This window comes from Papaver somniferum, unplaced genomic scaffold (genome assembly GCF_003573695.1).
Source record: "Papaver somniferum cultivar HN1 unplaced genomic scaffold, ASM357369v1 unplaced-scaffold_117, whole genome shotgun sequence".
Lineage (NCBI taxonomy): Eukaryota > Viridiplantae > Streptophyta > Magnoliopsida > Ranunculales > Papaveraceae > Papaver > Papaver somniferum.
This window is the reverse complement of record NW_020620714.1, coordinates 3,605,355-3,616,706: the sequence shown is the minus strand read 5'-3', so window position 1 is coordinate 3,616,706 and position 11,352 is coordinate 3,605,355. Positions and strand designations below refer to the sequence as shown.

Below are 11,352 nucleotides of genomic sequence, written 5' to 3'. Positions count from 1 at the left end.
TATGACTTGTGTAGGTGTAGGTACTTTAGACATCTCTAGTCTCAGTTATGATTGTTGAACTTTGGGCCAGCGAACTGAAATTGTTGTAAGCCGAACACAAAATGATTGCGAGGCTACTCAGGTATTTGGATTTTGGCTGCGCAACAACCAGCAATGATGAATTAAAATCAAACGTTCTGCATCAACTGCAGCTGGACTGGCTGCCACACTTACTAGTTATTTTGGGGTGCACACTTGTATAATACTTTCGGATTCTTTTTTACTTAAGACATCTTTTTTAGTTTTAGTTTTGAATTTTTGTAATGCGGGGTTATGAGATATCTGAAAGGTTAGGTGATCTATGACAGTCATTATCACGAAAGGCAGCAGTAACAATAACTTCTGGACATTAAGCTAGAATGGCCATGGATAAATGTTTATATAGATGCTGTTAGAAAATTGAGCAATTTTAAGCTCATAATAAGCCATCTGGATGCACCACGAGGGTGGAAGTTCCGGTATATTAGTACTAGTAACCAAGGCAAAGATACACCTTCATGGCATAATTGTTGTTAGTACCAGGGTTCTCAAAACCAGTAACGCTTTTAACTCAAAAGGTAATGTTTCAGATTACTAACAGTACCTTTTGATTTAAAATGGGAAGAAATTTGGTATCCCTTGGTGGCATATTAGCAATGCTGTCCAAATCAGTTGTCCAAACAAGGCCAGCAGCCATGGTTATTTTTGTGCCCAGTGGCAATAGTGTAATTATGAAATGTGAGTTGTCCATTACCCTAAAAACATTCCCAACCGTGGATCTCATTTCTTCTATGTGATACCCTAAAAACCTAAGGTATGTGTATTCCGCCGTCTGTGTTAGAAATTGAAATATTTTGATGCTCTGATACCATGTTAGAAATTTTTATAATTTTGACATTGAACTATATTTTCGGAGATATACGAGCATAGTGGTGTTGCTCGTATAGAGCTCCAGGAGCTCTAGTGGTGAAGGTGAAAGCAAGGACTTTGTAAATTTGAACTTTATCTTCTATTGAATTGAATCTTGCTTACTTACAAATGAGGATGCCCATGCCTATTTATAGTCTTACATAAACCTTCATTACAAGCTCTACATTTCTCTAGAATATTCACTAGGTAATATCCTATTACAACCGACACACTTTTCTAGCTTTATCTAGACTTCAAACAGTAGCAAACTTTGTTTGCACTAACCGACTCTCTAGAGTCTTCTCTACCGGCCGTACATCCTTAGGCATTTTAGTTTCTAGATGTTTCTTATATTACAAATTACCATTGACTAGCTCTTGGTAGTTGACACTACAAGACTTTGCTAGACTTATCTGCAGAATTCTAGAATCTTCTCAGCATTACAAATTACATGTTCCAACACCCCCTCTTAATTTATAATGGTCTTTGATTTTGATCTCACCCAATCTTGGCTCGCTCTTAGCTGCTTATTCTCGTCGCTGCCTGCCCATGCTCGTAGTGTATTCATTTCGGACTTGTCGTCACATTGAAACCAGCTCGCCTTCGTAGTATCTTCATATCCTGTTTTAGATCTTCTTTGTTGACCTGGCATTTTCACAGCCTGTTCCTTGTAGATTCAGAGCCTCTATCTTGTGCCAATCATCTCCTTCTCCTTCACGGTTTAGACCGAACTTGACAGTCTTAAATTCAGAGGCTTTGCCTTCTGTTGATATTCCTCGCCTTTCACGAAACTTGACCATCGTAGGTTCAGAGGTTCCGCCCACTCAACTTTATGAGTAGAATATTTTTGCAGGATGACTCTCATTTTTTCCATCTCTATTATTTGAGGAGGCATTTCTTTGATGCTCTTCCCTCAAATTTTCTTTAGAAATGCACTCTTTGGTGCATCTCCTGCGAGGTTGGAAACTTCTCTTCTTATTTTTGTTATTTATTTTTCTTTAATGGATGGAGGTGAAACTTATACATTTCTTACTTGTATTTTATGTTATACGGAGACTTATCATTTCTAGGAACTACTTCAACTTCACGAGCTGCTATGTTATTTTCATATTTTTCTAAACTTAGAATTGGGTGATAACTAGATTCTATTGGGGGTTGTAAAATAAGTAGTGAACTTGGAAAGTTGAGACGTACCTTGCGTCTTCTAGTGTGCGGAATTATCACCTTCAGCTTGTAGCGGAAACTTTAGCGCCCATTTGGATTGAACCCGCTCTGATACCATGTTAGAAATTGAAATATTTTGATGCTCTGATACCAAATTTGTTGGCGCAATGCGGAAATGTGATAGGTTTATGGAAATGTATTTAGGAAGAGAGGTTGGTTAATTGAAAGGTGAGGCTTATATTAATATGAAAATGAAAATATTACAAGAGGCTTGTGTAGCAACTTTGGCTTACACTAGTTGTTTACAAAGAAGCACTTTGGCTCTTACTCTAAACTCTAGCTCTCACTCTTACTACTTACTCACTCACTTGAGTTGTGGATGACCACAAAGGCCAACATTTGCTTCTATTTATACTACTTCATGACCAACTACTAAGAATACTCTAGACTCGGAAATCTCTAGAGCTAATTGACCTAGATCATTCTAGAGAAAGAATTCTCTAGATACACATGATGGAAAATGTCTTAGAAGACTCTAGAATGGGCTTGCACTCTTTTTATCTTAGAAGAGTCTAGATATCTCTAGACTGGGCCTATGCATTGAGATAAGCCCATGGGAGTTATAGTTAGCTATCTAGATAATTCTAGATTTACCCATCACAATTATCAAATGTTTTTAACAGTCTGAACCCTTGTAAGACCAACTTTCTTCTTCATTTGTTTTTTCAGATCTGAAAGTTTCTGTAGAAATTCTTTGCGTTATGATGGGTGTTTCAGTGTCATCATTATTTCTTGTTGGTCTCATGAACATCATTCTTACAACTATACTCATCAAACCTTTGAAACTATCATAAGAAGAAAATGATGATGAAACGGTTTCATTGAAACCTATTGTTGTTGATTCACTCCCACAATGATTTCTCCTCTCAAAATTTAAGATTGTTCCATCTTAGCATGATCCATCTGACTACTGCTTCCAATTACACTGATGAAGAGACTACAAGCAATAATTTGACTGGGAAATGGATTTCAACTCATGCTGTTACATTGTGAGACTTATATGTGGACATTGTAAAGCGGGAGAGGAAGCTACTGCAGTCCAAATGTAACCGATTTGTGGGTTCTGAAAACAACTCAAAATTCTGAAAGAAGTTACCTCGGGCTTTTTCTTATGCCAAGCTTCATATGGAGTTTTGTTGAGAACTGCTTTTGTTGGCGAACGATTAAGGATGTAGACCGCCGTGTTGACTGCTTCTGCCCCGTAACTGTTGGGTAGCTTCCTTGCTTTCAACATGCTTCCAGCCATTTCCACGATCGTACGATTTTTTCTTTCCGCGACGCCGTTTTGTTGTTGAGTGTATCGGATGGTAAGCTCCTTCTTAATACCGTTTTCTTTGCAGTAGTTGATAAACTCATTTGAGGTAAATTCTCCACCACGGTCTATACGGAAAACCTTTAGTTGGTGACCACTTTGCTTCTCTGCCAGCGCCTTGAACTCTAGGAATTTAGTGAATGCCTCGGACTTTTGCTCGAGAATGTACACCCACATCATCCTGGTATAATCGTCCACGAATAAGAGAAAATATCTTCTGTTGTTGAGTGAAGTTGTTCTTGTCGGACCGCAGATATCAGCGTGCACCAATTCGAGGGGCTTTCTTGCTCTCCACGATTTATTTGTAAATGGAAATCTATGGAAATTTCCAAGAATACAACCTTCAAATATTTTATCTCCACCGCTGATATTGGGAAGACCAATTACCATGTTCTTTGATTTTAGAACCTTCAAGTATCTAAAGTTGAGATGCCCGTACCTCAAATGCCATAACTTGCATTCATCAATATGATTGTTACTCATTGCACAATTTTCAATTGATGGCATAGATAGAGGAAAGACAAAATTTCCTGACATTTTTACTTTTGCCAGCAATTGCTTGTAAATTTTATCATAAATTGTGCATTCTCCGTCTTTGAAATGTAGTGAGTACCCCTTTCTTATAAGTTGTCCAACACTTAATAAATTTTGAGCTAGGCCAGGAACATAAAGAACATCAGATATGTATCGAGTTTTACCTGACTTTGTACGTACGGATATAACTCCTCTTCCTTCAACATTCTGGAACTTTCCATCTCCGAGCTTGACCGGTGGAATCTCTTGTTCCTCCAATTTTACGAAATATTCTTTGTTTCCTGTCATATGGCTGCTGCATCCGCTGTCCACGTACCATATACCTTGTGATTCTTGTTGCGAGGTGAGGCAGGAATAGAATACTTGATTTTGAGAATTGTTTTTCTCGGAATAGTTTGCTTCATTTAGCCAACAATCTTTCTCCATGTGATTTAATTTATCACACTTGGCGCACTTATACTTGCAATCTTCAGTTACATGTCCAAACTTTTTGCAAACGTTACATCGGAAATTTGAGGAGTTATTTTTTCGGTACCTTTGATTGTTGTTTCTATAACCTCCTTTTCCTTTTCCACGTCCGCGGTAGAAATTTCTGGGTCCTTGAGTTGACGTCGACCCTTTCTTGTACTGCGAGTTGGATGACGATCCCCCTCTGGAGCTTTCTTTTATGGCTTCTGTATTTTTCTTCTCACTGAAATTTATTTTTGATTGAAATGCCTGCTCCAATGGTTGCTCCGCGAACCTATTTATTCTTTTCTCGTGCGCCTCGAGTGAACCCATTAATTCATGTACCGAGAGAGTCGATAAATTTTTTGATTCTTCAATGGCAGCGACGATATGATCAAATTTGAATGTTAAGCTTCTTAATATCTTTTCTAGCACTCTTTTATTTTCAATGGTATCTCCATAACTACTGATTTGATTTATGATGCCAGTAACTCTTGAGAAGAAGTTCTGGATAGTTTCATTTTCTTTCATAAGTAAATTATCAAAATCTCACCATAACTTTTGTAGTTTAATGGAGATTACCTTTTCTGATCCTTGGAATGCTATTTTGAGAATATTCCAGGCCTCCTTTGAAGTTTTCTCCACCGAAATTCGAGGAAAAATAGCTTTGCTTACGCCCTGTTGTAGAAACAGTAGTGCTTTAGCATCTTTCTTCTTATTTTCCTTATACTCCTTTTTTCTGCGTCCGTCCATGATGACAGAGTTTCTGCTGACTCTGGTACTTTATAACCTTCTTCTACAAAATTCCGTAGGTCTTGTGAAATGAATAATGTCTTCATTTGTAGACTCCAATAATCGTAACCCTCACCATCAAAAATTGGAATTAGACATTGGGCATAATTGAAACCTTGAATACTTTGGTTAATTGCCATGGATAGAGTTTTAGAATTACTGGGTTAGGTTTGCTCTGATACCAAATTTGTTGGCGCAATGCGGAAATGTGATGGGTTTATGGAAATGAATTTAGGAAGAGAGGTTGGTTAATTGAAAGGTGAGGCTTATATTAATATGAAAATGAAAATATTACAAGAGGCTTGTGTACACTAGTTGTTTACAAAGAGGCACTTTGGCTCTTACTCTAAACTCTAGCTCTCACTCTAACTCTTGTTCACTCACTTGAGTTTTTGATTGTTGTTGGATAATCCCAAATGAATCCATCCTATGCATATTTATAGGCTTCATGACCAACTACTTACTTCTCTAGATAGTTCTATCTAGACTCTTTTTTACACTCTCAACTTAGATATTACATGTAAATTCTAGAGAAAAGAATTCTCTAGATAATACTTGATGTAAAGAAGGCCTAGAAAATTCTAGTATTGGGCTTTACTTAGTGTAGATGATTATTTGGGCTTTACTTATTGGGTTTTCACAAATTATGTTTTTAACAGTTTTTACTTGGACATCTTTCCTGGTTTCAATTTTGATTCTGAACTTTAGGGTTATGAGATGTCTAAATCGTTTGATTATTTTGTTCACGTCCGTCACCTACTACTTCAGGGACCTGGCAGTTTTGGGCTTTTGTTAAACCGATTGGCTGTTCCTGTATACCAGTCAAGGAAAAATTGAGTAGATACAAAGCCATACCTTAATACAGCATAATTGTGGTTGGTATAAGGGTGGTCCAAACCAGTAAGGCTTTTCACTCAAAGCCACAGTACAGCTACAAAACCCATGATATAGTGAAACATGAGAACACCCTGAAATAGAGCTAGTGAACTTCTTGAGAGTGGGTGTTGTTTGGTTTCATCCCCGAATTTTTATGTAAGTGGAAATTGAAGATCTCACCAAGCCAACTTATCCTCTTGAGATATTGTCTGTCTTTGGTGGTCCATTTATGGGGAAAACCTTTAAGCTCTCTTATTTTAGATGTTAAGGTGTTGTTACTCAGTTGGTCTATAAATGTTGATTCGCTTAAAATCATTAAACTTGATGAATTTGTTTTTGATTGGACAATTTTGTTCACAGAGTAGTAGGTTGTCAACTGAATTGATGCACTCTTTTTAATTTATTTGTATTTTTCTCGGGTGCTATCTTTCCTTTGATTAAAATTGGAAAGAAAGAATATTAAACTTGTCCGTCGGTTTGGAAATATCCGACGGACAACCCACCCAATGCCAGCAGCATCACTTGCAGCAGCAGCAACAATATGATGACAAATTGTAAAAATTGTCAGCATGCAGAACATGATGACCAATACTGCTTAGCAAATTGGTATCACTTGGCAATGTTGCCTCATCTGGCCGTAGTGTCCCATTACCCTAATAACATTCCCAACCGTAGGATTATCCATCTATCTATCTCCTCTCATACCCTAAAATATAAGTACCCTTCTTTATACATTTCTCATTTATATTTTTTTTTCCTTTGGTTTGAGATCTGAATATTTTTTCTTTAAAAATTCTTTGTTTAGATGATGATGGATTTATTTCTCACTGATCTGAAGAACACCATTCTTACTTCTGCTATTCTCATTATTATACCTCTTAAAGAAACCTGTGCGCAGGGAGACCAGGCTCTATTGTCATGGGTAAACTTTATTTTTTTAGTTTTCATTACTTGTCTATTGTTTGATTTTAGGCTCATAAACTTTTTTCTGTGAACAGTTGCTAGGTTTTCCGCTGAACCTTACTTGTACAGCTTCAGCATTTAACCACAAGAAGTAGATGGAGTTATCACCTTCTGATGGTGGTAAATACAAAAATTGAAAGTAAGTTTTTTTTGTTTTCCCTTCTCGGATTCAGTTTTTGTTGGTTATAAGTTATGATCTATAGATACTTAGTTAAGAATTGCACCTGTAATTGGGAATTCTTTAGTTTGGGAATGTAATTGCTCAATTGCGGGTAGAACCTCATACAGAAACTTTCAAATGCTAGGAACATGACATGCTGTTGAACCTGACTTGTTGGTTTTTCTACAAAACAAGTCTTAACATTATCAGGATATCTTTTGAATTGCAGATCCATGCGAACAAGTGATGGAAGCATGTGTACATATTGATGTGGACCTCAGTGGAGTTATTATCCTGTCTTGTAAGACTATTACTACCAATTACACTGATCAAGGGCCTGTGTGTAAAGAATTTTCAACTCTACGCAGTGAAGAAATGGGGAAGTCAGTCTTGCTCCCAAGTTACACTGAAGAAATGGAACTGCAGTCCAAATGTGATTGATTTATGGATTTTGAAAACAACTTGAATCAGAAGAAGGCCAAATGAATCCTCTCGTTCTCTTATGCTATCATTCGTGATGTGTATCTCTCGCTTAGTTCTACAATACTTCCGGATTCTTTCATTTTTACTTAGTTCTATAATATTATGAGATATCTAAGACGTTTGGTCCGTGGAGTATAAAGGAAACCTATTTAAGCAGTGTACACGGTTCTGTTGAAGAATTTATTCCTAAACATTTTTCCAGACTTCCAAAATGTACATAATATTATATCCACCTCTGTAGTTAACCATGGAATTTCGCCTCTGTTGCTGTCCAGTGCTGTGGATAAACTGTAGTTATTTCATCTGTATGGTTTCGCTATAATACTACATGTAGACGACGAAATGCCAATAAGAACACTTGCCCCCAGCAGCTGCAAAATTGAAAAATTGGTAAAGCTCGTACAAAGTGCTAGTACCTACTTGAACTGCATGCAATCCTTTAAGTGGTCATCGCCAGATTATGGTTCACATTGGTTTTAATTCACGGGGTAGATGTTAGGATATAAAAATTTCAGGTGGAAAACAAGTAATGAACAATAGTACGAGTCCCGGTATCAAATCTAACAAGTTGTGTGAAGAGCCACTAAGTTCATACGTCATGAACGCGAGGCTACTGAGGTCTTTGGTTTTGTGACGCGCAACAACAAGCAATAGTTATAATTCACTAAAATCAATTTTGGGAAAATTGAGCAATTTTTAAGCTCTTATTAAACTGCAGACAAATCGATGCTTGGGAAGACTAGCAGAATCTTGGAAATTGTCACTATATTATATTGCAGATAATGACAGATTATGGTTGACATCGATTTTGGTTCACTATGTGGATTTAGGATATATCAGTAAACAAATTTCGGGTGGCAATATTAAATCTAACAAGCTGTCTTTGGTTTTGCAGAAAAATGTTGGCAAAACAAAATATGAAGAAATAAACATGTGCGATAATTTGGATTGAAAGTTTCTCATATCGCTCACTTGATAAAGGGAACAACATGAGAAGAGGCAAAATGTAGGAGTGAAATATGTGAATTAGTGATGATCCAATATGAGCGAAGACCATCGCTCATGGCTAAATTGAGATGACGTACCTGATAATGTCAGCAAAGTCACGAGTAAAGTGTGAAGATCCATGCGAAGTATAAAGTGTGCGAAGTTAAGCAAATGTACATGAGCGATAGTAACGCACAGTGATTCCGAAAATAGGGGATCTGTTAGTTGTCATCCACTATGTAATACCCTATATAAAAGGGAGAGTAACCATGTAATAATGGAGATCTTTAGAGTGTGTTTATTTGGATCCGAAAGAAATTAAGTTTTTGTATTATCTTGTATCCAACTTGAGATCTTAATGAATAAACGAATTATTTTCACCATGATTTCTTAGAGTATTGTTTAGATTTTTATATGGATGTGGTTGTAGGATTTTTTGCAACTACACCTTTATATTATAGCAAAAAGTAAGGCTTTTCAATCAAAGCGGTAGAGTACAAATAAGAAAACCATGAAATACATGAAGATGAAAACATGCAGAAATAAGGCCAGCAAACTGAATTGGTGCAAGTCATGGAAACACAAAAGATTCCAGGCTTGTTAATTCGGGTGTAATGTTTCAAAATGCAAACAGCATTTTGTAATGTTGGCACGACACATTTAATTTTGTTACATGTCATGTAATGGAATCCCAAACATTTTGTACAACCCCTAGAATAACCCTAATGGAATCTTTAGGGAATAATCCTAATGGAATCTTTAGTACATATATTGGTACCCATTAACCTAACAATATCCTCACCGTTGGATCGTCTACGTATCCATCTCTCTTATAAGTTATAATACCCTAGAATCGAAGTACCCTAAAACATGCTCAGCCGTCATTCAACTAAACCTTCTCTCTTGAGTTCATTTCTTTTCCTTCCCCTGTTAGATCTCAAAATTTCTGTGTAAAAAATTCTGGGAGAATCTCTTGTAGCGAAAACAGGTTGGCCCTTTGATCCATTTCCTACCTGATTCTTATTTATCGTTTATGATTTCATGAAATTACTGAACACATGCATGTTTTGAGTTTGAATGTATTCCAGTAATTTGAGCATAACTTTCACGTGATCAAACATACCCTTTTTATGTTTCTTAATCAAAGAGCATGAGTAAATTTGATGAATTTAAGATTGAGCATGAGAAAATTGTGTTAGCAATTTCTGGACATTGACAATTAGTTTCACTGTAGACTGAGTGAGTGATTTGGTATGCTCAAGAAGAAGAGAATTTAACCTGATGGTGATAGTTGTGGAACAATTATATGTAGGATTAGTAGAAATCTGTGCTGCTCTCGACTTGCAGATGAAGATGGTGAAATGGAATAATTTAATCAATTTACTTCTCTCGTTCATAGATATTGCATTTCTCGCCTGTTTAATTGAAGCATTCAGACTCTTAATTACAATTGGTCTTATACCTCTTTGATTAATCTGTTGTATCATGGGATCAATTTACTTCTATGGTTCATACAATTTGGGTCTTTTAAGAATCAGATGATAATTAGGGTTCTGAATGGTTTGTCGTGGATGTAGTAAATAACATGTATTCGTGTGATTTTGAAGGTTTATAATGGGAGGAGGACCAGCAGCCTTTCAAAATCTGATCATTCAAATTAACATGTCAATTGGGGCTTCTATTTTGCTCAAGGTCCCTTCAACTACTATGATTCTCATGCTTGTACTCTGCTTATATTCTGTTTTAGAGGGCATAGCCGTCGGGGTTGCAGGTACCACTACTCCATTTACTCATATCCTTCATGTTATGGTGTTCGATTTTATGTCTGAATGATTAGACAAGTATTAGTTTTTTTTTTGTTTGGATTTTCAGACAATGAAACAGATGCATGGATATATTTGTGGACCGTACCGCTGCACCAAATAATGACCGCCATTGCCAATGCAATTGCACTGCTTAAGTTGTTACCACACAGGCCATTCCTTGCGACCCTTGTTTACTTGTCTGTATTCTTGGTTTCAACTCCAATTGGAGTGGCCATAGGTGTTCGTATTGATTCCACTACACAAGGAAAAATAGAAGATTGGATCGTTCTCATAACATCAGGTTCTATTGCTGGAATTTTCGTCTATGAATGCTTCAAACCACCACAAAAACCTTGTTATTTGGGGGCTTTTGCTTCGATTCTTCTATGCGTGGGAGTGGCTGCTGTGGCCTCCATCTGGGATTCATATTGATGTTGGTAAATTCATGGTGGTAGTAGTATACGATGAACTGATATCAATTGCAGCTGCTGTGCTTATTTTTCTTTTGGTGTTTTCTGTTTTCTTTTTGTTTCTTTTGATCCAATTCGTAACCAACTTTGATATGTTACTATTTCATTATATCAAAGCAACAACATCTATCTTTTGATTTGTTAGGCTTATTAATGCACTCAAGTTTATTTTCTTCTTTCCATGAGCTCCAAAAAGCATTCTCTTGTTGCTTGAAATTAAAAGAAAATGAGCTCCAAATCTCTTATTTTCTTTCTTCTATTATCTTTTGTTTCAATATGGAAAGAAATTTGGTATCACCTCCTCTATAAGCAATGTTGCATGATCCCTTTCTCCAAATCGGTTTCTCAAGCATGGCCATGGTAATGTTTATA

General features: G+C 36.7%; 1 protein-coding gene across 1 annotated transcript; it reads left to right on the top strand.

The window, feature by feature from the left end:
* Positions 1-9,576: 9,576 nt before the first annotated feature.
* LOC113329511 (zinc transporter 2-like) lies at positions 9,577-11,121 on the top strand. Its single transcript, XM_026576379.1, has 3 exons — positions 9,577-9,693; positions 10,313-10,476; positions 10,578-11,121. The coding sequence occupies exons 2-3, from the start codon at positions 10,320-10,322 to the stop codon at positions 10,940-10,942; spliced, it is 522 nt and encodes a 173-aa protein (XP_026432164.1). The 5' UTR covers positions 9,577-9,693; positions 10,313-10,319; the 3' UTR covers positions 10,943-11,121.
* The last annotated feature ends 231 nt before the right edge of the window (positions 11,122-11,352 follow it).

Bases quoted from the DNA above. Each gene is read 5' to 3' on its own strand.
- LOC113329511 (XM_026576379.1), top strand. From the start codon at position 10,320: ATGGGAGGAGGACCAGCAGCCTTTCAAAATCTGATCATTCAAATTAAC. The intron at 10,477-10,577 runs GTACCACTACTC...TTGGATTTTCAG, and splicing joins CATAGCCGTCGGGGTTGCAG to ACAATGAAACAGATGCATGG.